At 39.0% G+C, this 27,850-nt stretch overlaps 1 protein-coding gene across 5 annotated transcripts; it reads left to right on the plus strand.

Annotated features, from left to right (window-relative positions):
• Window positions 1-133: 133 nt before the first annotated feature.
• ANXA7 (annexin A7) lies at window positions 134-27,766 on the plus strand. Of its 5 annotated transcripts, none has more exons than XM_036828369.1 (15): window positions 176-273; window positions 3,337-3,442; window positions 3,536-3,590; window positions 6,063-6,267; window positions 6,878-6,979; window positions 7,592-7,656; window positions 8,087-8,152; window positions 12,395-12,497; window positions 12,717-12,811; window positions 15,628-15,741; window positions 15,980-16,150; window positions 19,086-19,256; window positions 19,336-19,411; window positions 20,496-20,608; window positions 23,063-23,533. In XM_036828369.1, exons 3-15 carry the CDS (start codon window positions 3,537-3,539, stop codon window positions 23,183-23,185), a joined length of 1,458 nt encoding a protein of 485 aa, XP_036684264.1. In that variant the 5' UTR covers window positions 176-273; window positions 3,337-3,442; window position 3,536; the 3' UTR covers window positions 23,186-23,533. The 5 variants fall into 5 exon arrangements, with proteins under 5 accessions (XP_036684263.1, XP_036684267.1, XP_036684264.1 ...); XM_036828370.1 differs by lacking the exon at window positions 176-273 and adding an exon at window positions 531-685; XM_036828368.1 differs by lacking the exon at window positions 3,337-3,442 and having other exon boundaries at window positions 134-273.
• Window positions 27,767-27,850: the final 84 nt, after the last annotated feature.

Consider the following 27,850-nt stretch of genomic DNA (forward strand, 5'->3'; position numbering starts at 1 on the left):
AAATGGCTTGAGAGAGCCCAGAAGGAACTGTGATAAAACTGGTTGGTGCACCCGAAGAGAGCGTCTCCTCGCAGGTGGAGCGGCGAGGCGGGGCCGAAAGGAAAGCCCGGGCAGCGGCACCGACGGCCGCCGGGACTGGCTCTGTCGGCACCGCCCCCTGCGATCCTAACGGCCTCGGGCGGCGGCCCTCGGCGCCCCGCCCTTCCCGGGCCCGCCCCCGGCTCCATCTTGCCTGAGACCAGGTTGGGCTGTGACGCTGCTCCACGGAGTCTGGTGAGGAACGGCGTACCCTACCCTTGCCACCCCTCGTCCCCCTCGGTCGCCTCGCCCCGGCCTGCTCTGAGGCCTGCCAGCCGGGAGAGGGCGGGGCCCCGCGTGTGTCCCCGAGCCGGGGGGCGCTGGAGGAGCCTGTGGGCCCCGGGAGTGGCCGGCGACTCGGTGTGCGCGTTTTGGGACCCGGGCTGCCTGGTGGGGGCGTTCGGCCGGGGGCGCATTGGGGCGGGATCGGCGAGGCGGCCGGGCAACGGGAAGTCCTGTTCGCCGGTCGTCTGTGCCCCGCGGCTGTCCGGAGGTCCGAGGGAGCAGTGAGGCTTCCCGCGCAGGCAGGGGGACCACAGGTGGAGGGATTGAGGCCAGAGGATGGCCCTGCTGAAGCGACCCCAAGGAGGGCTGAGTAGGAAAACCGGTGAGCAGCACCGAAAGCTAAGTCCGGCTGGTGACTAGACTTCCTGGTGACACAGCAAATTTAGGGAAACTTCGGACGTTTGTACTTGCTTAGTGAACCTAGGACAGAATGCGGAAGCCTACAATTGTACACTGGTTCAGGTTTATAATTCTTGGGAACTATTCAGGGAAGTGGCATTCCAGATTTGATTCCTAGTACCTTAGCAGCAGCAAACGTGCGCTGATTTGAACCCAACCTGTGTGAACACTTCTGCAGAAGGAGATGGCTGATGTCCACCATAAAGTGACAGAAATGAAAAGAAGTCGTCCAACTGCCTTTAAACTCTCTAATTTCTGCCAGTTGGTGGGGAGCTCATCTGATAATCTGTCCTAATTAGATGAGTGTAATCAGTTACCTATCAGGCAGGGAAGGAGTTTCAAGTACTAGCTAGGGAGGTAGAAGAAAGAATTTCGACCACTGCAAAGTGAAGCCTCCTTTCAGTCCTCGCTGGTGGTGACTGCCTACCCTGTCCATGCAGAGCCTAGTCGTGCCTCCAGTTCTTTATTGAAGGGTCCTTGCTGACAGATTTAAATGGTCTTTCCCAATCAAGAGGCAGGTTTTGGAAAATTGTAGTATCTGCTGTTGGCCATCTTCATACACCCTTTCTATTTTGTATTTGTTTCATAAATTTGCAACAGCTGCCTCCTGTGTTCCTGGGCTTCATGCCATCTCTGAGACTTGCATAGTGAGACCCATCCCTTTTAGTAGTTGACTCACTGGGTGGAGATGGTTTGGAAAACCAAGAATGCTTTTCTAGTCTTTTTAAAGTAGTTGCTGACGGAGGATGTTGAAAAGGAAATAAAAGTTCTGGTTCACTGGTATAGTCTGATTATTCCTTGGGCAAAGTTGAGTAGTTTGTTGAGTCACCCTCGGGTTTGTTTCAGCTTTTTACAAAAGCTTTTTAAATCTGCGTTTTGAATAGACGATACATGCATAATTCCAAAAGGACTCTTAGCCCTTTTTTTTTAGTACATTGAAAAGTCTCCTTGTTATGCCCCAGCTCTCCTCTCCAGAGGCAGCAGTGGAGTACTGTTTCCTACTTTCTTGAGTATACTTTCAGGGATATTCTCTCTACATACAAGCAAATAAATGTAATTTTTACACATTTGGTTGCAAATTATCTATGTAGTTTTTCATCTTGCTTTTTTCCCACTTAATATGACTTAGAGATGGTTCCACATATGAGTAAAAAGAGAGCTGCTCATTTTTAATAGTTGCCTAACACTTCATTGTATGGCTATCCATAATCTGTTTTACCTGTTCCTTATTAATGGACTTTTAGATTGTTTTTAACCTTTTTTTTTTTTTTTTTTGACCATGCCACGTGGCTTGCAGAATCTTAGTTCCCTGACCAGGGATTGAACCCAGGCCATGGCAGTGAAAGCGCTGAGTCCTATCCACTGAACTGCCAGGGAATTCCCAACCTTTTTCTGTTACAAATAGTGTGTAATGAATAGCTTTGTACATACATAATTTTGCATTTGTGTAAGTATTTTTATGAGGTACATCCTGGAAATGGAATTGCATTCTAGTCCTTTATATAATTATGCTTCAAAATGTACCCAGATTCATTTTCCTAAAGTTGTTTTAAGTTTTCTCATGTACAGATAGTCTTTATCTTCATTCTGTTCAGAAACTCTTGTTGACATAGTTCCTCTAGTGCCCTTAAAGGTAAGATTTAATGTAGTAGCTAAAGGCTGTAGAAATAGGACTTTGTCACTGGAACAGTTCCTGAGATTTAGAAATTTAAATTGTCTTTGTAGTCTTTGGTGCTATAAAACTTGTTGCCTTTAAAATTATTATTAATTTCTCCCATAAATTATTTTCAGACTTTTTCACTTTCTTTTGACCCTGACCTCTTTTGCCCTTGGTCCATCTGACTGTTCTTAGATGGTATTGTTTCTCCTTTACTCCTTTTTTTATCAACTGGGCTTGGGGAAGAAGACAGCAAAAAATGATTTAACATCCTTTGCAACCAGGTCTTTGGATCCCAAATGACTGTTTTAAAACTGACTGGATCAGTTTTCTTATTTTCTTTCAACTTTGACTAAATATATGCCCATTCATTCTCAATTTAGCAAGTTTTTAGCTTCTATGCTGTGCTTATGTCATAAGGAGCACTATAATAACTTAAATTTATTTTCTCATTTTCCTTCCCCCCCGCCACCATCTCTGTATCAGCACCTAGGACAGTGCTTATTTAATAGTGGGCTTTCGTAAGTGTTGAACTGGATTTGTTTGGGGTACTTTTTTAAAAAAAATTTTTATTGGAGTATAGTTGATTTACAATGTTGTGTTAATTTCAGGTGTACGGCAAAGTGAATCAGTTATACATATACATATATTGACGCTCTTTTAGTTTCTTTTCTCATACAGGCCATTACAGAGTATTGAGTAGAGTTTCCTGTGTTATAAAGTAGCTCCTTATTAGTTATCTGTTTTATATATAGTAGTGTGTATATGTCATTGTTTGGTGTCTTGATAAAAAAGAAATACAAATCATTTATAGCTGTACTGGGGAGACGAGCCAAAACACATATTGAAAAACTTGGCAAATTAGGTGGTAGATTCAGAAATGCCAAAATATTCTGGTATCAAAATATCATTCACAGACCAGCAGCAATAGCATCACTTGGAAGCTTAGTTAGGAATACAGAATCTTGGGCCCCATCTCAGAACTACTGAATCAGTCTGCCTGCTGGACTCTTTTGAAAGAAGGTGTGTTTTGATTAAACCCTATGACAAAATATACCTTCAAAGGCCTTAATCCTTATAGCAAATTACAGAAGACATTTTTTATTGTTGTTACAGAATGTCGTACCCGGGCTATCCCCCCACAGGCTACCCAGCTTTCCCTGGATATCCTGTAAGTATTGCCACTTATGATACTAAAATAGCTCATGTCCTTGGCACAGGTCTTGTATAGAACTAGCCAGCCCATGACAGATCTTACAAATATTCTAGAGCAGGGGTCATAAATTCAAATGGCCAGAAGTACTGAGTAGAGTACGTGAGGGAAGGCAGGTGTTGTGGGGAACTACAGGGACTTGGCTCACCTGTGGAAAGGCAGTAGTTAGTCAGCTTAAGCCGAATGTGTCCATGCAGGGAGGCTGACCCAGTGTTGCTGGATAATTCCATATCTTCAAGTAAAGCCAATAATCTGGATTTTATGTGAAATTGCCCAATTTTTAAAATTGGGAAATGAATCTTTTTAAATGTTAAATGCTGGGCTTCCCTGGTGGCGCAGTGGTTGAGAGTCTGCCTGCCAATGCAGGGGACACGGGTTCGAGCCCTGGTCTGGGAAGATCCCACATGCCGCAGAGCAACTAGGCCCGTGAGCCACAACTACTGAGCCTGCGCGTCTGGAGCTTGCGCTCCGCAACAAGAGAGGCCGCAATGGTGAGAGGCCCGCGCACCGCGATGAAGAGTGGCCCCCGCTTGCCGCAACTAGAGAAAGCCCTCGCACAGAAACGAAGACCCAACACAGCCAAAAATAAAAAAATAAAAAAATTTAAAAAAGGAATTCCTTTAATAAAAAAAAAAAGTTAAATGCTGTATGATTCAATACAACATGTAGGTAAGCTAAATCGATCCTTTGAGTCACTGGGTTTTTTTGTTGTTTGTTGTTTTTTTTAAAAATATTTATTTATTTATTTATTTTTGGCTGCGTTGGGTCTTCGTTGCTGTGCATGGGCTTTCTCTAGTTGCAGCAAGCAGGGGCTACTCTTCGTTGCGGTGTGTGGGCTTCTCATTGCGGTGGCTTCTCTTGCTGCGGAGCACGGACTCTAGGCGCGCCAGCTTCAGTAGTTGTGGCACACGGGCTTAGTTGCTCAGCAGCATGTGGGATCTTCTCAGAACAGGGATCGAACCTATGTCCCCTGCATTGGCATGTCCCCTGCGGATTCTTAACCACTGTGCCACCAGGTAAGTCCTGAGTTACTGGTTTTTAACCTTTGTGTTAGAAGGTTTAAAATAACTTAAGAGGGGCTTGACTCAGAGGTAACAAATTGCAGTGGATTAGAGGTCCCTGGATTAGTACTTCTGAGACTTTTAGTATTTGGAGTGCATGTTATAAATGTGCTACCAAGTTCTGCCTTGTTGATGTCTATACTGTTCTGAGGACTAACCTCATAGCTGAGGCATAAGTAAAAATTGTGTTTCAATTTTATGCTCATAAGTATGTAGGGCTTCTTTCTAACTCTGGGAGAATAGAAAGAGGGGCCTATACAGATTAATGATAATGTGTATATTCTTATGTAAAGTGAATATATAGCTCTCCTGAATTTAGCATAGAAGAGATGAGAATTATGAATATGTTCCCAGGTCCCTATGTACTAAACTGGACTCTGACCACCATTTCAGTCAATATAGGCTAATTGTTAAAAACAGACAACCCTAACATCCCAATGACTTAACACAACAAAAACTTATTTCTTGCTTACTTTAGTCTCCTGGAAGTCAGTGGTGGGGGTGGCGGGGGGAGGGGTGTGGTGGGGAGCTAGGAGGCTTTGTTCCATGTCGTCTTGCGGGTTCCCAGGCTCCTTCCATCCTCTGTTGCCTTGTTATATTGGCTCTACCATCCTCTAGTGCCTTGGAGTCCTCCACTGGATCTTCTGCTTCCAGCTGGCAGATGAAGGAAAAGAGAGAGGAAGAGAGAGCTTAGAGGATTGGGCAGAAAGTTAAGGGGGCCAGGCTGGAAGTTGTGTACGTTACTTCTGTCCACATTCGTTTACCAGTATTCAGTCATATGGTCCTATTTAACTGCAACGGGGTCCTGGGAAATGTAGTCTAGTTTTGTGGCCTGAGAAAAAGTTTAGTGAACGTGTAACACTCTCTCCACACTTAGACATTGTGTGATCTGAACTGAGGTCCAAAATGTCACACCCAGTGTATGACTCAGGTCACTGTTTGTTTGTTTTTTTTCCCTATTATGCACAGTTCCAGATGTGTTGCAAGAAAGCCATGAATTCTCCTCTTTAGGCTAGAGAGGCAAATCTTCCTATTATTTCCAGGTGCTAGGAAAATGAAGGAACTAATGAGCTTTGCCAGTTGTTCCTGAAGGCTTGAGGTTTGGAAAGAGCCTGGTTCTTACTCCCAAATAGAGAAACAGACCCTTCTTGCCTAACACAGGTAGATTTATATATAACTGAATTCTGACAAACAAGTGTCCTGACAAACTAGTATACTGATAAACTAGTATGAGATACCAGGACTTCTAATGGGCTTTTTAATATGTAAAAGAATAAGCTAGACCTTAACAGTTATCTTTGTTTGTTTCCTTAGCTAGGTTCTATTTCTCGATGATCACATTCATTTGAAAATTTTTCTGGTTTTTCAGCCTGTGGGTCAGGAGTCATCTTTTCCCCCTCCTGGTCAGTATTCTTATCCTAGTGGCTTTCCTCCAATGGGAGGAGGTGCCTACCCACCAACACCAAGTAGTGGCTACCCAGGAGCTGGAGGCTACCCAGGAGCTGGAGGCTACCCTGCCCCTGGCGGCTATCCCAGTGCCCCACAGCCAGGGGGAGCTCCATCCTATCCTGGAGGTGAGTCGTGGGTTGTGGAATTAGTATAGCATTTTTTTTCTTCTCTCTTTAATCCTCTTGGTTCCTTCTTGTTTTGTACGAGGTCAGAGTTGCTCTTAGCCTACTTTCTACCTTAGACAGTAAGGACCTAGCTGGCAAGATAGAAGGATAAAGGTTCTCAGGAGGCATGAAAGCTGGGAGCAGTCTCCAGAATTCTGTTGTGAAAGGAATTAGAATAAATCTCATGGTAATAAAGGACCAATATATAATGGTTTTGTTGATAATTTGTAATCTTAAGAACTGATTAACATATTTCAATTGGCATGATTGTGACCTTAGGACAGCTTTGTCCACAGTATGTAAAAAAACCAAACCAACCAAACAAACAAACAAACAAAAAACTTAGCACTTTTTTATTATAAGTTATTAAGGCAGATGAATGAAGTAACATTTTTTTTTTTAATTTATTTTTTAATGGGGAAGGATTTGTTGAGAAATTGAATTTAGACCAAAAGGGACTACTGCTATAGCATTAATAATATATTTTCTTCTACTGTTTCTAAAGTTTTCACTTCAGTCATGAGAACTGTCACTGTAGTTTGTTTCTTTTTTTCTCTTGTTCTTCCTCCAGGCCAAGGGTTTGGAGCCCCACCAAGTGGAGCAGGCTTTTCTGGCTATCCGCAGCCACCCTCACAGTCTTATGGTGGGGGCCCAGCACAGGTCCCACTACCTGGTAGGTACTAACTGTCCGGAGAAAAACAGTAGCTTGATATTTTGAATTTTGCAGTTGCTGTTGAAGAAACTTAGTAGTTTATGTTTGGGATTGTCTTTAGTAAACGTTTATACTAAATACTTCTTAGGTAGTATATGGTTTCATGAAATGTATTAATTTGATGAAAAAGTTTAATCAGCAGGATGGCAATAAGGACTTGTTTTTTTCATTTAAAAAAAATTATCTGTCCTGAAGCCAAAAAGCAAAACCTTCAAGAACTTCTCTGCTCGTTAGTATAGCACAAAGGAAACAACCCCCAGAACTCTGTCCTGTCATCCTTTCCAGATAGAATCAGGATTTAATCTGGTTTAAGTGTTTTGTTCTTTTTTTAGAGTATTGTTTATAAAGAAATTATGTTAAATTATTTTAAAGAAATTAGGACATGGAATATTTTAAAAGGTCCTTGTGACCAAAGTTGGTTTTTGATTCAGTAAATTATAATACTTAAAAATTATCCTAGTGAATAAATAGTGTGAATATTCTCATATGTTTCCTTATTCATAATAAATCAGTGCTGTTTTGAAAAATTAAATCAGTTAAGACCTGATTGCTGTATTTTTTCTTAATATGTAGGTGGTTTTCCTGGGGGACCGATGCCTTCCCAGTACCCTGGAGGACAATCTCCTTACCCTAGTCAGGTATTTTTTTTTTTTCCTACCTTTTAAATTTAGTCTGGGTAACTGGATAATGGTAAAGAAGAGCACTACTCCTTTGCTGACATTAGAGGTTTCCATGAAGCAGAGGAGATGGTCTAAAACAGTTCACTTAAGACTTTAATCTTTGCTTCTGTTAGACTCCATGCTCTTTGGTCCACCTGCTTTTAAGTACTGTCCTGATGACTTTGATAAGACGAGCATAGGTCCCTTCTCACAGGTGATGACACCCATACTCTTTTTCATAGTGATTCACTTGGACTCTTGGTGTTGGTTTTAGTTCTTTTTCCTCCTCCCTTGCTGGCAGTATAACTATGAACTCAGGTGACTGGGTGATTGATATTTCTGCCAGTGTTTTATGAAGTATGGTTTTGTTTTCCATTTTTACCTTTATAACTTTCCACTCTTCTTTCAGATCAATACAGAATCCTTACCTTCCTATCCTGTTTTCTCTCCTGTTTCTTTGGATTATAGCAGTGAAGTGAGTAAGGTTTTTTAATGTTCACTAATCACTAGATCTCCTATATGTGCCTTCATTTGTTTCTGATTTCTCCTGTATTTGTCTCTCACTACTTCCTTGAGGGCTCATTGTATCTGTTTTTATCTTTATGTCCCTGTAGTGCTTGGCAGGGCTTTAAATACAGTAGCCAATTAATGTCTGTTAAATTGATTTTTCAGGAGTCTCAGAAGGTCTCCCATATATCAAATCTTTGTCCTGTCTCAATATAGCTCCTTATTTTAATATTAAGTTTTATTCTTTAATTGACTTGTTAATTCTTTTATATCCTATGCAAGTTACTAGGAACATAAGCAGTTTTATGTTTACCTTATCTTCATTTTCTCATTTCATACTGTCTATTCATAAAGATCTAGCATTTTTAAGCTTTTTTTAGGCTGGGATTAGTAAGGGGTTACAGAATTGGAAGAAAAACAACTTAGCCATTTTCTGGCTTCCTTTCCAGATTTGAGGAATTTTTGAGCTCCAGAGAGATCAAGAAACTTGTCCAAGGCCACACAGCTAGTGAAAGTCAAAGCTGAGACTAGATACTAGCTCTTCTGCCTCTCAGACCAGTGGTCTCTCTGGTATACAGTGCTACTTTGCTGATACAGTAAATGATATTCCTCCAAAGCCCATAGTAAATTGCTTTCAATCCTTTTTTAAAAAAATTATTGATTATTAATCATATTATAAATCTGTAGTTATTCTAATCATTTGTTATGAGAATTTTTAGTTTAGTTTAAGCATGCATCTGCTTTTAAAGACATCGTTTTATGACTGAATATAAAAGATTTTTAAACATAAAAACACTAAAAGTAAAACACACATACACATGCAGCTTATCTTGCATAACAATTACCACCCTAAATTGAAACCAGGAAGTTACAGAGCAGTAGATTTTGGGAGATGGAAAGTGGAATAGATGGAAGTGGAATAGACTACCCTGTGAGGGGTGAGCTCCCTGTCACTGAAAATCCCCTGATAGAAGTTGGTGTGTGTGTGTGTGTGTGTGTGTGTGTGTGTGTATGTATAGGAAGATGTAAAGAAAGTTTTTGTCTTGGTTGGGCAGTTGGGCCAGGTGACCTCTCCTGAATGATCCAATTCTAATTCTATGGCAGTTTTTCAGCAGGAAGGTTGGAATGAAATGGATGTCAAAGGGTGGCACTTTTGGTGGCAGATAGTATGGGCTTTGCTGTGCCGAGAAATCCTCTGTAGTTAGGGTTTTGACCTCAAGAATATGGACCCTGATTTCTTTGAGTTCAGTATAATGCCTGCAGAATGATAGTATTCTTGATGAAGATTCACTTCAAACTTAGACTTTCAACAAAGCATAAAACAAAACCATTTTTCCCTCCAGATGAAAAATGGAATAAGTCTTTTGGTGGTTGTTGTTTGTTTTTAGAAACAAGAGGATGACAGAAAATGATAGTCGTCAAACAGTACATGATGAGGGTTAGTTTCTCTTACTGTCCAGTTCAGTGTATTATAAACAGAGGCTTCTGCCCTGCTTAGGATTTTAGTGACAGTGGTTACATCAAAGAAAACTTTCATCAGTGCTTGATACATTAAGCCTCATGTAAAGGCAATATGTTGAAAAAAATTTTCTGCTTGAATATTTGCTACAAGTAGAATAATTTTAGTTTTTCCTTAAAACCAGTATACAAATATTTCTTGTTAGTTCTCTGCTTACGTTCCTGGCTTAGAAACTAGTGAAGGATGATTGTTAGGGCTTATTGGTAGAAGAAAATGTTGGTGTGAGAGTAGAGATGAGTGGGAGGAATAAAAATGTTTGTCGAAGGGTCTGGTCTCCTTCTCCCCAATCACTTTGCCCCTACAGGTGTTGGCATATTGCTGTTGCTGTATTCAATGGGTATAACTCGAAATACCGTCTCAGTTGCCTAGAAAGCAACTGAATCATTTTGTGTTTTGAAATGATTTTGATTGCATCTTTAAATGATATTTTAGAGATACTTGGTTAAATAAAATGTATTATTAAAATTAAATTTTAAAAAATGTGATGGGGGGACTTCCCTGGTGGCGCAGTGGTTAAGAATCCACCTGCCAATGCAGGGAACACGGGTTTGAGCCCTGGTCCGGGAGGATCCCACATGCCACGGAGCAACCAAGCCTGTGCGCCGCCTACTGAGCCTGCGCTCTAGAGCCCGTGAGCCACTATTACTGAGCCCACGTGCCACAACTGCTGAAGCCCACGCACCTAGAGCCCATGCTCCATAACAATAGAAGTCACCGCAGTGAGAAGCCCGCACACCGCAACGAAGAGTAGCCCCCGCTCGCTGCAACTAGAGAAAGCCCGTGTGCAGCAACAAAGACCCAACACAGCCAAAAATAAATTAATTTTTTTTAAAAATGTGAAGGGATATCATCTTGCTGCATCCCATCTCTCTTAAACCCTGATTCGAATATTTTAAGAAAACTAATGAATTGTTTCATAGCTTTGTATTTAAAATTTTTTAAACTTAATTTTGTAATAATTTCAGACATAAAAAAGTTATAAAAATTGTATACAGAATTCCTGTATACATACCGTTTACTCAGATTCTTACATAAACACAGTACAGGAAATAACAGTTTTATAATACTATTACCCAACCTTTAGACTTCATCAGTTGTCCCAGTAATGTCCTTCTGATTCAGGATCAAATCCAGGATGAAACATTGCATTTGTTGTCATGTCTTAAGTTTCCTTTAATATGAAATAATTCTTCAGTCTTTGTTGTTAATCACGTTGATACATTGGAAGAATACTACCAGTTATTTTGTAAAATAATCCTTAATTTGTGTTTGTCTGATAAGTCCCCCTGATTAAATCTAGGTTCTGCCATTTTGGCAGGAATACCACAGAAATGATGTCGTGTCCCTAGTGAATCATATCAGGAGGCACTAGTTGTTGATTTACCCCATTCCTGGTGATAATTGGTTTTGATCATTTGCTACAGATGATGTCTGCTAGGTTTTCTGCTGTAATGTTACAAAGTATGCAAATATCTTGGTTCTCATTATACTTTTACCCACTGATTTTAGCATCCATTGATGATTCTTGCCTGAAACACTTCCTACTGTGGTCTTTGTCATATGGTGATTTTTAAATTTCTTTATAGATTTGTATTTAAAAACATACAGTCCTTGTTTTGCTTTCTGGTTTATTTCCTTATAAAATCGATGAAGAGTATTGTACCTCAGATGACAGAGTCTCTAGTCATTAATTTCATCTTCATGCTTTTCTTATTATAAAATGTTTTATTTTATGTCTAATAATCAGGGCCCATACAGGAAATGAAGAGCTATTACCAGAAGTATATTGCTTGTTTGAAATCTCATTGGGCAACTCTGGCTCTACCTCACTAAAGCCATTATTATATTCTTTAAATAAAACACTGCCACTCATCTCACACTACCCAGGGATCAGTCTCTTTTTTTCCCTCTTATTCTACCAAGAAGGAAACCAAGGCATAGAAAGATTGTGACTATCTTCACAAGCTTGACTATCTTGTTTTCTGAAAGTTTGGTGTCTGGCTGTCTTTTGGTGGGAGAAGGATAGTCTCTGTCTGTTCCAGAATGAGCCATGAAAATAAATATCCTTATCCTAAAACCTAAGTACTGGCCTCCTTGCCTAAGAGTGATGATCAGAGAAGTCTTTTTCCACCCCCCCTATATATATATATATATATATATATATATATATATATATATTTATTTATTCATTCATTCATTCATTCATTCATTCGCACCAGGTCTTAGTTGCAGAAGGCAGGCTCCTTAGTTTCAGCTCACTGGCTCCTTGGTTGTAGCACATGGGCTCCTTAGTTGCGGCAGGTGGGCTCCTTAGTTGTGGCATGCGAACTCTTAGTTGCGGCATGCGCATGGGATCTAGTTCCCTGATGAGAGATCGAACCCGGGCCCCCTGCATTGGGAGTGTGGAGTCTTATCCACTTCGCCACCAGGGAAGTCCATAATCAGAGAAGTCTTAAGTTGTCTTCCTGTAAGCAGAGAAACCTGAGTTGGATTTTTTTTTTAAGTTAGTATTTCTTTTATTAAAGACGTTGAACATTTTTTCATATTATTTTTCTTCCAGTTTTATTGAGACCCAATTGAAATATAACACTGTATTAGTTTTAGGTATACAACATGTTGATTTGGTATATGTATGTACTGTGAAATGATTACCACAATAACTGATTTGGATTTTATGCCTCTTGTTCTCAGCCTGCTTCGATGACTCAGGGAACTCAAGGAACAATCCAACCGGCTGCCAACTTTGATGCCATGAGAGATGCAGAAATTCTTCGTAAAGCAATGAAGGGTTTTGGTGAGGAAAATATATTTTTGTCTTATTTACAATCAAATTCAAGTGATTGAATGTAAGGTAAAAATAAGCTTTATATCATAAACCAAGTTTATATGTGAGCCTGTGTGCACATCCCTCAATTTAATCTGGCACCAGGCACCTTGTAAGCATCTAAAAGATGTCCTCAAGGAGCACCCCACACAGACCTCATCCTTACTTAGACATGTATGATTCTTTCAGGTACAGACGAGCAGGCAATTGTAGACGTTGTGGCCAGTCGTTCCAATGATCAAAGGCAAAAAATTAAAGCAGCTTTTAAGACCATGTATGGCAAGGTATGTTTTGTTTTTTTTTCAGGAGTGAGCATGAACAGTGGCCTTACGCCCTGCATTCTGTCAGGTTGGATACTGTCTTTTCATTAGTACTGGTGAGTACAAAGTAGAGACAACTAGATTTCAGAGACCCCAGGAGAGGTGTATTCAATATTTCTTTCTTTCTTTCTTTCTTTTTTCTTAAATAAATTTTTTTATTTATCTGTGGCTGCGCTGGGTCTTCGTTGCGGCACGTGGGCTTCTCATTGTGGTGGCTTCTCGTGTTGCAGAGCATGGGCTCTAGGTGCGCGGGCTTTAGTAGTTGTGGCTCGCGGGCTCTAGAGTGCAGGCTTGGTAGTTGTGGTGCACGGGCTTGGTTGCTCCACGGCATGTGGGATCCTCTCAGACCAGGGCTCGAACCTGTGTCCCCTGCATTGGCAGGCGGATTCTTAACCACTGCGCCACCAGGGAAGTCCCATCAATATTTATTTCTCTTAGAAGCCTTTCCAATTCTAGAGTAGTCCTTGATCTCACAGTCATACCTGTTTACTATGTCTGGTAGGTGACACATGTTCAGTAAAAAGTAGATTATGACCACAATCCTGATCAGTAGCTTGGTTCTCAATCTTCTCCTTACAGTTGGATTCAAGGACTTCTTATGTAGCCCTTGCTTATTTTTGGTCCTTGGCATCATCTTTCACTCCTCTCCCTCCCTCTAAACATATCTTGTATTATGACTTTATAGAACTTCTTGCCATTCCCTGCACACATACTTCTGTTTGGTATATGTTGTTCTCTTGTCCTGGAACACCTTTGCCTTTTTTCCTGCATGGCAAACAAATTCTTGAGGATTTGTCTTGATTAAGCTACTTTGTGAAGTTTCTCTCATTGCTCTGGGCATAATTTGGCTGCTTCTTCCACTGTGGTCCCATAGCACTTTGTAAAACCTCTACTATAACTAATCTCACTGCCCACTCCCCAAAACTGTAAGCTCCCATCAGGCAAACCATGTCATATTCATCTTTGTATTTATAGTACCAAGTACAGGAACACTAGCAGATAGCCACTTAAATATTTGTTGAGTGGATGATCAGTGACTAAATCCAGCAAGATTCTGTGGCTGAAAGGTGTCATCGTTTCTTAAATATAAAGGGCAAGACTGGGTAGCATTGGTTTGCCATATAGATAGGAATCCTAAAAATTTTCTGATATCCTCTGAATCCAGTTTACTTTTCTCAGAATGGAAGTAGAGGTCCACTGGCTGGTCTCACCTCATCTTTTCTACCCTCCCTGCCCAACCCCAAATCCACTTCCTTAGTCTTAAGGCTGATTAAGTGACACAAACTCTAGTTTCTCTTAGCGTTCAACATCAGACTCACTTTTCTCACAAAAGTACTTTCCATATTATGAATTTCTTTAGTTCACATGTAGTCTGTGCTTTGTTGTCCTGAATTTTCTCATACAGCACTTTTGAATTCAAACTAAATTCCCAGCCTGTTTTCCTTACCCACAGCCACCTTTTCTCTTGACTTCTTATTAATAAAAATACTATTCCTCTAGCCTGCCGTAGAGTCTTCTTTGATTCCGCACTCTTCTTTGTCAATTAATCAGTGAATATTGTTTCAGTGCCTACTGTATGCCAGGCACTGCTTTGTCCTAGCAACTGGTTATTGACTGTGTCTTGTTGATCTAATCTGTAAAAGAGCTCTTTAAAAATGTGTCTTCTGTCTCCTTTTTTTCTTTCCACCACTCAAGTCCAAGCCTTTATTACTTCTTACCTAAATATTCCAGTAGCCTAAATTTCATTTATAGCCTCTGTCGTTATAGTCCGTACTGCCTGTTGATACTGCCTGTTGTTGCTGTATCAATGCCATTTTCTTATGTAAAAGTTTCCAGCAACTCCTCCCAGCATGCAGAATCAAATCCACACTCTTTAGCTTGGTATTCAAGGTAATAATCCAAGCATATAGTTACAACTTTGTTTTACTAATCTCTGAAAACATTACCCTCTAACAAAATTGGTTGTCTTGTTCCATTGAACAAGCTTTGCTCATTCTTGCCTCTATACTATTGATTCTCAATCTTAGCTGAGTATCATAATCTCTTTTCAAACTTAAAAACACGCACAGAATCTCTGAGTATTCATTCTTGACGTAAGTGTTTTTTGTTTGTTTTTTTTTTAGAAAAATTCTGCAGATGATTTTAATGCATATAGCCAAGGCTGGGAACCATTTTTCTGTTCCTTGTTTGTGTTCCTCCTCCTTGCCTGAAATACCTTTCTTCTTTCTCTTTGCCTGCTAATTTTTACATACTCTTCAAGATCTGGACTAAAAGTTTTCTCTGAGCTCTCTAGCCCACTTTAACTTTTCCTATTTCAGCTTATTTCTGTGCTACTTACTCATCTGGTGCTGGAGTACAGGCTGCTTTATATTAACTTTTTTTAAATGTTTATCTTATCTTTTCAAATAAGAACATGATGATGACAATTTCTACTTCCTCATAGAGTAAGAACAGTTTCTTCTACTAAGTAAATATCTGTTTATCATTTTGTTAATTTGAATTATTCTTTGTTTCCTATACCTCTTATTTTGTACCTAGTGTAGTGGTGGAACTACAATAAATTTATTATTAAGTGTTTACTGATAGAATGAGTAAAATATATCTGCTTGAGTGTAATAAACTTAAAATATTTATTTATTCCTTAGTATATAATATTCAGAACAGCAATTGAGGCTTTCATATAGCAATTCAATTCCATTTTTTCATATTTTCCTTAAAAAATTTAAGCAAAACAAAATTTGGAGAGCACATATACTTAGTTTGTATTTGTAATTTAACAGGATTTAATCAGAGATCTTAAGTCAGAGTTAAGTGGAAATATGGAAGAACTGATCCTTGCCCTGTTCATGCCACCTACGTATTATGATGCCTGGAGTTTACAGAATGCAATGAAGGTACTGTATGGCATTTACTTTGAGTATTTTATCCTATTTCAAATGTAAAGCCCCATAAATTATGGCAGTTCTGAATTTATAGTGACAGCTAAATCAATACATTATTTTATATCACCTGAATATATAGAGCTTTTCAGGTCTGGAGGCCAAAGAAATATTTGATGGAACAGTAAGATTTAACTACTTTCAGAAATTTGGTGTTTTGTTGTATAATTCTCCCTTTCTTCATTTCACATAGGGAGCAGGAACTCAGGAACGTGTATTGATTGAAATTTTATGCACAAGAACAAATCAGGAAATCCGAGAAATTGTCAGATGTTATCAATCAGAATTTGGACGAGACCTTGAGAAGGATATTAGGTCAGATACATCAGGGCATTTTGAACGTTTACTTGTATCCATGTGCCAGGTGAGTATAGCATGAAAGTTTGGGTGTTGGTGGAGGGAACGTTTTTTACTGCCTGTTGCCAGTGGCCATTCTTTATTCCTTTTAATATTTAGCCCCCATGGAATCTTGACATCTTTAAGAGGGGACAACGCAGAATCCACTGTACAGGTTTCTTTGTAGTCACTACTGAAATTTATTTCTGCAAATCTGGCCTTTGTAAGGAATCAGAAATTAACCTCTTTAAGGTTGTATGAAATCAGAAATCAGCTTGAGGCTCTGTGTCTTAGAATGGCGATGAATCTGTACTTTTGAGCTTAGCATTGTACTGTCAGTTAAGTCGGACCATCAACTGAAGGTATGTAGGTCCGCCATGCAAGTGCTACAAGAGTGAGGACTGTGAGGAGAGCCAGAAATGCAGAAAATGTTTCAGCGTTCACAGTAATATTGTGCTTAGTACCCTCCTTGTTCTGATTCCCCAAATGTGCTGGAAAAGTGGCAGAAAATTCTCCAAATAGGGTATTTGGAATGATACTACAAATACACTTAGAATGAGATAATCAGGGTATATTTGAAAGAGATGATGCAAAAGACTAGCACACTGATTCAGTATCAGGAGTTGTTGGCTATCCTGCTAGTGCACAAGGTTGGACAGTCTTGAAGATTCTAAAAGTAGAGGAGAGGCTCTTCACAGCAAAGGGAGGTAGTTGCAAAAAAGACAGTGTGCCGAAGTGCGTGGGTATGGAAATGAGAAAAGAAAGCAAATGGGTGGGAGGACATTGAATTTACCCACAACAGAGTAACAGAGCAGGGGAGTAGGTTAGCATGAAAAGAAAATCAGGACCAGAGAGTTAATGCTAAAAAATGATTAAGACTTTAATGAGGTGCTGAATATTTCTTTATGCAGGGTTCAAGGCCCAGCCATCTTTCAAAGTAAAGGACCCTATTCCAGGGAGTGGCTTCCTAGGAAAATGGGACTGTATTGTGTGCTTGAATCTAAAGGCAATCATCTGGGGAGTTGTTCCTGAGGTCCTTTGCCTGTGCTGTATTCAGTAGCCCATTTAGAATATGCTTCTACACATTCCTTGTGCCCAGTGCTCTTCAGAAGACAGTTTCTCACCTTCAAGGAACACCTCGCCATTTTGTTGCTCAGACAGACACTGAGACTCTAGAGGGCAGCCTTTCCTTTGTTTGGGTTTGTGTTTCTATTGATATTTTTGAGAGAAACCAACTACCCATCTAAGCTTTACTCTTGTTCAGGCCCAGAGCTTCCTCCCTCCCTCTCTTCTTCCCAGTGAAGAGTTTGGTCTATAAATTGGTACAGGCTAGCAGTACTTGAGTTATTTATAACTTCTTCTAAAAGGCTCACATGTCATTTTCATGTATACATTCATAATAAATACTTGTATATTAAGATTACGCTTGGATGAACGAAAGGACGTTCATGAAACCTCCATATTATACGCTCCCTCCTTTGACTTAAATTCCTTGAGGGGAGGGGCCTTGTCTTTCTTGTGTCTCCACCACTTAACACATCCTGTTGGTTCTGTTCCTCTGGAGAACCCTGACTAATACAGCCTGGTACAACAAAGCAAGTGCTCCATACCTTACAGTTATATGGATGAATACAAAGTGGAACTTAGTATAATGCATATTGATCTTAAATCCCAGCTAAGCAGACTCATAATTTCTTCATTTGAGTGGTAGTTTATATCTCCTATTAGAGGAGGTCCTCAGCGTGGCTCAGTAGTCGCTTCATCATGAGAAATCTAAAGTTACTTCAGACCCTGGAGTTCAGGGATATCCAGCCTCCAGGAAACCTCAGTGCTTATCTCTCCGAACTGAACAGGGGACAGTGCTTATTGGCTCAGAACATGAACCAATAGAAGTAGACCCTATCACAAGAGAAGTGAAAAATGAAATTCCTTTGGTGGCAGAAGGCTTTCTCCCGGAGGATAGAAGTGGCTGCATTGTTAGTGTTCAGGACTTGCTGGATCACGAGTCTGTGTGTGTGGCCACAGCCTCTGGAGGTGTCATACTTTGCAGTCTCAACACACACCATTCTGTTTCTCCCTGGCCCAATTACCACCCTTCAAACCACCTCCTCAGAGAAGCATTCTTGGACTCTCCTGGGCCATTTGTCATTCCCTGCTCTGAGCCCGCACTTAATTCCCAGAGACCTCAGTTATAGCCCTAATCCCACTGTGGAGGCATCTTTTATCTCCTTAATGGGAGGAATGGAGTGGCCATAGTCACTTCCAGTCCTTGTGGTTTCTATCATGCCTAGTCTCTTAATACCTGTTAATAAATGTTATTGAATAAAAACAAAAACAAAACCAAAAACCCCAAAACTTCTAAACCAAGGACCAAACCCTGAAGAGTAACTTTTTTAAGAACGCCTTTCTCTTGGTGTACCAAGAGAAAGCTTTTTAAAGTGAATGTTAATAAAATTTTCCACACTTTCAAAAATAAAACGTGTGTGTGATTTTTTATGGAAACCATTTCTGATTTAATTTAGCTCTCAAAGCCCTGAAAACCTCTCATTTTAATATAACCGCATTAAACCATGGTCATACGTTATAAAATCCAAAGTTGGCAGTGTAATAAAGTACTAGTTACACTAGTATAGTTTCTTTGGAAATGAAAGATAAGCGTGACAAACTTTATGCATTAATTTTTAGTAAATTGTCCCTTTAAATCCAAAAGTGACTAGATTGGAAAAACTTTTTTTTTTTTTTTACAATTTTATTTTACTTTTTTGTTGCATGGCATGTGGGATCTTTGTTCCCTGAGCAGGGGTCGAACCTGTGTCCCTGTCATGGGGACCTGTCCCCTGCAGTGGAAGCACGGAGTCTTAACCACCGGACCACCAGGAAGTCCCAGAAAAACTTTTTTTTTTTTTTTTTTTTTAATAGAACTTGTATCACCTTCTTCTAATTCCTGCCTTCCTCTTTTGCAGGGAAATCGCGATGAGAACCAGAATGTTAACCACCAGCTGGCTCAGGAAGATGCTCAGCGTCTCTATCAGGCTGGTGAGGGGAGATTAGGGACAGATGAATCTTGCTTTAACATGATTCTTGCCACAAGAAGCTTTCCTCAGCTGAAAGCTACCATGGAGGCCTATTCCAGGGTATGAGCTTTTCTTTTGAAGATTTGGCTTCTATTTTAAGGTGTGAAAATATTTTAACCGCTATACTTTTTGTTTACAGATGGCTAATCGAGATTTGTTAAGCAGTGTCGGCCGTGAGTTTTCTGGAAATGTTGAAAGTGGTTTGAAGACCATCTGTAAGATACTTTAGTGTTTTGCTTTGTTTTGTTTGTAAATGAGTGAGGCTTTGAATAGTTGTTCCCATTAAGTGGTGATTATTAATATAGCCTCCTTGGAATCTACTTAGGCAGAGGCCAAGCTAATCCTATGTTTTTATATGCAATTCTCTATGAATGGTTGGTGGTGTGATCAAATAGGATTGTTTTGAAATTATTTGGTCTGTATTCTCTATGCCCTTCTTGAGGGCTATACAAAAATATATGATAGATTGTAGCATTTCCATTAAGGTGAATAGGAAAGCCCTAAGGAACTACAGAGTGCCACCACACAAAGCGTCATTTTGAGCCCCCCAAAACACCTTTCAAGTACTTAGCCCTATGAGACCCTTTTCCATTTTGAAATTAAAAACCCAGTTTTTGGTGTCCTGACATTCAGATGTTTAATGAAATGGAAATTTCATTCTCATGGAGAATATAAGACTAAAGAGAATATTAGCAACACATTGATATTAGCAATTGAATATCTTACAAATACTACTATAGTAATTGTAGCTAACATAATGATGTATAGTTAGTACATCTCTACCATCTGCAGGTAGAGACTTTGCTAATTTAATTTTCCTAAGAGAAAACATGTCAGATTTCTTATTATCGTTCTCAAATCTTTGCTCATATCTGTGTTTTCTTTTTTATATTGGAGTGTATCTTACATCCTTCCCTCAGTCAAATGATATATTTGACATCTAGAATTCAGATTTTAGTCATTATTCCTTTTAAGTAAGATATTACCAGGGCACAGTTGCTACAGTTTTTCTCACTTTAAGGGGGAAAATGTTAAGAAGCTAAGTGACTGCATCTATGGAGAGAAAATGGGATTTATTGGCCAGAGGGAATCTTGTAGAATTGAAGGTAGCCTGTCTGATGCTGCTGGAAAGAAAGATGGAGGCTGAGAAAAATCAAGGGGAGAATATCTTCAACTCACCTCAGATTTCTGAGATGATTACATAGAAAATGATCAAAAGCAGCTAGAAGTGATAGATGAACCTGGTGTGTGCACACCTTTGTCAAGTCATTTCACATCTGAAGCATCTCTCATTTGCAGTGCAGTGTGCCCTGAACCGCCCTGCCTTCTTTGCTGAGAGGCTGTACTATTCTATGAAAGGTGCCGGCACAGATGACTCCACCCTGGTCAGGATTGTGGTCGCTCGAAGTGAGGTGAGGCTTTCTCTGTTTGTCTGATCTTACTTGATTTTGAATGTTGATCCTTTTTTCTTAGCAATATTAAAAACATTTTTTTCTTCTAGTTTTATTGAGATATAATTGACACTGTATAAGTTTATAATCGGCACTGTATAAGTTTAAGGTGTACAGCATAGTGATTTGACTTATATGCATCATGAAGATTTTCACAGTAAGTTTAGTGAACATCCATCATCTCATATAGATACAAGATTAAAGGAAAATGTTTTCCCTTGTGAAGAGAACTTTAGGATGTACTCTCTTAACAACTTTCATATATAACGTAAAGCAGTGTTAATTATATTTATCTCGTTGTACATTACATACCTAGTACTTACTTATCTTATAACTGGAAGTTTGTACCTTTTGACTGTCTTTCTCCAATCTTCCCTCTCCAACCCCTCACCTCTAGTAACCACAAATCCGATCTCTTTTTATGAGTTTGTCCCTTTTTAAGTATAATTGGCCTACAACACTATGCTTATTTCTGTTACACAACATAGTGATTCGATATTTCTATACATTTCAAAAGGATCCCCATGGTAAGTCTAGATACGACATGTCACCTTACAAAGATATTACGTAGTTATTGACTATATTCCCCACACTGTACATTTCATACCTGTGACTTACTTATTTTTCATCTGGAAGTTTGTACCTCTTAGCCTCCCTCACCTATTTCTTTTCTTCCCCCAACCCCCTCCCTTCTGGCAATTACCTGTTTGTTCATTGTGTCTATAACTGTTTCTGTTTTGTTATGTTCGTTCATTTGTTTTTTTAGATTCCACATATAAGTAAAACTGTACAGTATTTGTCTTTCTCTGTCTGACTTAGAATGTTAATTTCTTAAAAGTTCCTTAGTTGGTTGTCAGTCCCTCAGGACTGACATTAAGAAAGGGCTCTCTTTCTCACTGCTGGTAGAGGTTGTATAAAGCACAGTGTTCACTTTCCTCATGCTGTGAGAGAGGCTTGCTTAAGTGAAACAGACCGCCAGGGAACTCCAGATGTTTATTTTTTGGTTTTCATTTTGCTTATGTAAAAAACTATGAGGGAGTTCCTTAGTGGTCTAGTGGTTAGGATTTGGCGCTTTCACTGCCATGGCCTGGGTTCAATCTCTGGTCGGGGAACTGAGATCCTGAAAGCCACGAGGCGCGGGGTGGAAAAAAAAAAAACTGTATGAAAGACCTATGCAGATTAATCCCATTGCACATACAAATTCTTAAAATTTAGCATACACTTAATTATGAAATAACTGTAAAAAATTTTATCTTTATCTTTTTACCTAAGTATAGCCTCAGATGTATTCCTTTCTTTGACTTTGTTTATTTAGTGGACTTCTTTTTAATCAAAAGAAAACATATGCTATGAAATTATGTGAAAGGAGGTAAATCATTTTTTAAAAGAGAGCCGTAATACAGTATTTGGAAAAACCTTCTTGTGTATTTGTTTTTAGACTTAAATTTTCTAAGCAGGATCCCTTTTTGTCTAATTATAATAAAATATACGTAACACAAAATTCCCATTTTAATCATTTTTAAGTGTACAGTTCAGTGACATTAAGTACATTCACATTGTTGTGCAACCATCACAACCAGAACTTTTTCACCTTACAAAACTGAAAACTCATTAAACAATAATTCACCATTCTCCTTGCTCCCCAACTCCTGGCAACCACCATTCTGCTTTCTGTCCTATGTATTTGACTACTCTAGATACTTCATATAAGTGGAATCATACAGTATTTGTCCTTTTTAACATCTTCAAGGTTCATCCACATTGTAGCATGTGTCAGGATTTCCTTCTTTTCTAAGGCTGAATAATGTTCCATTGTATGCATACACCACTTTTTGTTTATTCATTCATCCGTCAATGGACACTTGGGTTGCTTCCACCTTTTGGCTGTTATGATTAATGGTGCTATGAACATGGGTGTACAAATATTTGAGTCTCTGCTTTCACTTTTGTGTATACCCAGAAGTGGAATGGCTGTATCATATGGTAATTCTGTTTTTATTTTATTTTTTTGAGGAATTACCATACCATTTTCCCATGGTGGCACCATTTTACATTCCTACCAGCAATGTACAAGGGTTCCAACTTCTCCACATCCTTGCCAACACTTGTTATTTTCTGTATTTTTGATAATAGCCATCCTATCAAATGGTTTTTAAATGACTAATATATTTGGAATAGTAGATGAAACTAGTATCACCCTTATCCAATATCTTTACAGAACAGTAAATCAGACATTCACTGGGTGACGCTAGTACTGGTATGAATGCTAGCTATAAAATGCCAGTCGTTTGGTGTTTTTTCCCCTCTGCTTTGGTTATAATTAGGATCTTTTCACTATTAAAGAATAATTTAATAAATACCAGTTTTCTTTAACAGCTGTTTTCTAATATCAAAAATATCATGTCTTGCATGCAGATTGATCTTGTACAAATAAAACAGATGTTCAGTCAGATGTATCAGAAGACCCTGGGCACAATGATTGCAAGTGACACGAGTGGAGATTACCGAAGGCTTCTTCTGGCCATTGTGGGCCAGTAGGAGAGATTTTTTTTAAATGAGTGAAGCTATTCAGAGCTTATCCTTCAAAGCAATGACTGACCTGCATGCAGCAACATCAATCCTCACCTAACCAAAAGAGCTTTTTACTAAAGACTGTGTCAGGGTATTGTGCTTGGTTTGCACATGTGGTTATTGCCTTAATTCCAATGTTATTTTTTTCTCTATATACGATCAAGTAAAGCCATATCACAATGATGAAGTAATAATGCAATGTTTGTAAAACATAATTCTCACTGCTCTTATTCTAAATAGGATACCAAATTGAATAAAAGTCACAACAGTCTGTAATTCTGTGTAATAATATTGAATAAAAAATTCAATATTGAATAAATTTGAATAAATATTGAATTAAAAAAAAACTTGCCTTCCATTGGACAGTTATAGTTGGTAATAATGTCAAAACTGTATTACTTTTTAAAAAAATTCAGCTCTTTTGACGTAGAAGAGCAATTTGCATCTTACTTTACATAAATTGGTATTCTATATTCATAAACACTAAACTTCCCACATAGAAAATAGTTTAGTATTGCCTGTAATAACTTTTAAAAAAGGGATTATGTGTTTATGTGCATAAAATATATAGCCTACTTTTATGTCTACTGAGACTGCCTAGAGATCTTTATTGGCCCTTGATTTTTAAAAAAAATTTATGAAAGACTTTAATTTTAGTTGCAGTTTAATCATGATTCAAGACAGTGAAGCTTGCACATAAGAGGTGCTGAATTAATGAATAAACGAGGCTTAAATCATCTTCCTGGGAGATTGAATACTAGCTCTTTGGAGAAGTAGTTCAGGGAGTCAGTGATTTCAAACCTGGCTTTATTCCCAGTACTGAGCAATTACTTATCGAGTATGTTGAGCATTACAGTAGGTAGTTAGGGAAAGTATCAATACAAAGGAAGGAGGTTTGTAATCTAGTGGGGGTTCTAAACAAAAATTAGGATACAAGGAAATTGTAAATGTTAGATTATAAATTCTGCTGAGGATAATAACCCTATTTGTTCTTTGTGTTGAGCTCCCCGGCACAAAGCAGATATTTAATACAGATCTGGTGAATGATAGTACTAAAAATTGAGGGGGAGAATAGTAATTATCAATTATATTTTGATAAACATTTGTTTTGTGTAAGGACCAAGGGACATACATACAAGGTGGTATAAGACACAACCTTACTCTTAGAGAGATAGACCTATGTACAACTGTAGCGCAGGGCAAAAGCAAGATACATAGGTAGAAGGATCACTGGCTAAGATAGATTTTTGATATAGGCTTTGGAAAAGTAAGTAACAGTGATGGGATTTGGTAAAGGTGAGAAAGAGGGGTGTAAGGTACTAAGGAAAGAAAAGATATGAGCTATATATTTTTAAACTTTTAAAAATTGAGGGCTCTCCTGGTGGCGCAGTGGTTAAGAGTCCGCCTGCCAATGCAGGGGACGCGGGTTCGAGCTCTGGTCCGGGAGGATCCCACGTGCTGTGGAGCAGCTGGGCCTGTGCGCCACAGCTGCTGAGCCTGTGCTCTAGAGCCCTCGAGCCACAGCTGCTGAGCCCATGTGCCACAACTGCTGAAGCCTGCGCGCCTGGAGCCCGTGCTCCACAGTGGGAGAGGCCACCTTAATGGGAGGCCTGCGCACCGCAGTGAGGAGTAGCCCCTGCTCGCTGCAAATAAAAAGAAAGCCCGCGCACAGCAGCGAAGACCCAGCACAGAAAAAATAATTAATTAATTTTAAAAAATTGAGATATAATTCATATATCATACCATTCATCCTTTTAAAGTGTACAATTCAGTCGTTTTTAGGATATTCATGCATTTGTGCAACAATCACCACAATCAATTTTTGAACATTTTCATCACCCAAAAAGAAAACTTATACCCATTGTCAGTCATTTCCCCTTTCCCCTCCTTCTGCCCAGCCCCTGGCAATCACTAATCTACTTTCTGTCTCTATGGATTTCCCTATTGGGGCTTTTCATATGAATGGAATCATACAAGGCATTGCCCTTTGTGTCTGGCTTCTTTGAATTAGCATACTGTTCTTAAGATTCACCTGTGTTGTAGCATGAATCAATACTTCATTCTGATTTGTGGCTGGATAATCCATTGGATATACATTTTGCTTGTCCATTTATCAATTGATGGACATTTGGGTTGTTTTCACCTATTGACCATTATGAATAATGCTGCTATGAACATTCATGTACAAGTTTTTCTGTGGACACATGTTTTCATTTCTCTTGGCTATAGTACTATGAGTGGAATTGCTGGTACATACAGTATCTTTATGTTTAACTTTGTGTTTTTTTTTTTGCTGCCCATTAGAACATTTATTTCTCAGAGAGAAAATAAGTTTAAGACAGTCATATTACAGTAAGTAAAATTAACTTTTGTATTCTTTACAAGCATAGATTTTTCTCTTTATTACCTCTCTTATACCATCTGTTACAAACAATTCTAGAAAGCAAATAAAGTCACTTTCTACAATAAATAGAGCATCGTGTGCTTCACAGCAGACGTGACTGAGAAAATAGGCCCCATGCCACAGCAGGACCTGAACCGTTTCCCATTCTAAAAGAGCAGTTTTAAAAATGAGATTCAGAGAGAGACTGAAAGATTCAAAGAGACTGAAAAAAAAAAGGGAGAGAGAAAGAGACTAAGAAAGAGAAAGTGTTGGGGGGAAGAAAGAGACACAGAAAGAGAGTACGTTTAACCTTTTAAAGATCTGCCAAACTATTTTCCAAAGCAGCTGTATGTACCATTTTACGATCCTACTGGCAATGAATGAGGCTTCCAATTTCTCCTCATTCTTATCAACACTATCATTGTCTGTTTGAATATAGCCATCCTAGTGGATGTGAAGTGGCATCTCATTGCAGTTTTGATTTGCATTTCCCTAATGACTAACGAGCATATTTTCTTGAGCTTATTGGCCATTTGCATATCTTCTTTGGAAAAATGTCTATTCAAATACCCATTTTCATATTCGGGGAACTAGGATCCTGCAAGCCTCATGGCCAAAAAAAAAAGGTATGTTGTGCACAAGGTAGGATAGTTATTTCAGTGCAGATTCATTCACAACCCTCACTGGGGAAAAAATCCAGAGAGAAATGCCTTACTCAACAGTTGCATAGTTTTATTTTGAGAACTTTTATGACATAACACTGCAACTTGAAAAAATCTTTTTCTCAATTTTTATAATTTTTATGTGTTTATTAGCAGAAATACAATTTATTTTTAAAATTTGGCTCTGGTAATTGTATCCTAAGCAAAGAGTTTCCATGGGGAGTAGTGTGTGGGTGTGTGTATAGTTTAATAATATATTTTGAAATAGTTTCAAATGTATAGAAAAGTTGCCAGAACAGTACAAAGAACTCCCATGCTCCCATGTCCTCTTCACCCAGATTCTCATATAGTTAACATGTTATTGGTTCATTGCTCACTCTGAGTATGTGTGTGTGTGCATATATCCTTTGTTATTAGTCTTTTTCTGAAACGTTTGAGGGTTGAGAGAGCAAACTGCAGTCATGATGTCCCATCACTCCTAAACACTCCAGCGGGTATTTTCCTCCAAACAGGGACACTCTTCTACATAACAGCAAACAATCTTCCACACCAGGAAATCAATATTGGTACAACACTACCACCCAATCTACTAAGCCCATTCAAATTTCGCCCACTATCCCAACAATGTCTCTTTTCCTTTCTGGGTCAACATGCTATACAGGAATACGTATTGCATTTAGTTGTGTATTTTCAGACTCCTTTAATCTGCAAGAGTTGCCAGTCTTTCATGGCCTTGACAGTTTTATTAAAGGGTACAGGCCTTACTTTCTATAGCACGGCTTACAACCGGGGTCCCTTGTTTGCAGGAGTACCACGAAATGATGCTTTGCTTTTCCCAGTGAGTCTCATCAGGAGGCACAAAATGTAGACTCCTCCTGACACTGGTGATGTTAACCTTGATCACTTGATCATGTTGGTTTCTTAAATTCACTGTTTTTCCCTTTGTAATTGATTAGTATTCCAAAATCATGCCAGTATCCTATTCCTCATCAAACCTCCACACACCAATCTTAGCACTGAAGACTCATGTCTAAATCATCCACTTCTATAGTTGGTGCCAAATGGTAATTCTCTATTTCCATCATTTCCTCTCCATTATTGGGTTGGCATTCTACTGTTAGAAAGAGCTTTCCTTTCTCTTCATTTATTTATATCAATGTGAACTGGTGTATTCCTATTTTATTCAATGGATTGTAATCCATTATTATCATTGTTTATCTTGATCCTCAAATTGTCTCTGATTTGGCCAGGAGACCCTTCAAGCTGCCTCTTAGCAGTGCAACATTTTAAAGTTGTATACTGGTAAGATTCATCCATGTTGTGAAGAGCTGTAGTTTATTCATTTTGACTCCTTTGTAACATGTGATATTGTGAATATATATCAGTGTATTCATCCACTCTTCTGTTTGGGTTGTTTCCAGGTTTTTGCCATTGTATTTTGCCATTCCAACTCTAAAGTAATGTTGAATTTCAAACGTATTAAATTTTTGCATTAACATCATATACTTTGAGTCTGTTTATTGTATAAATATTGAGCACTAGAAGCAGTGCAGTTTTGCATTCTCCCCAACAGTGTGTGAGAGACAG

Source organism: Balaenoptera musculus, chromosome 16 (genome assembly GCF_009873245.2).
Source record: "Balaenoptera musculus isolate JJ_BM4_2016_0621 chromosome 16, mBalMus1.pri.v3, whole genome shotgun sequence".
NCBI classification, from domain to species: domain Eukaryota; kingdom Metazoa; phylum Chordata; class Mammalia; order Artiodactyla; family Balaenopteridae; genus Balaenoptera; species Balaenoptera musculus.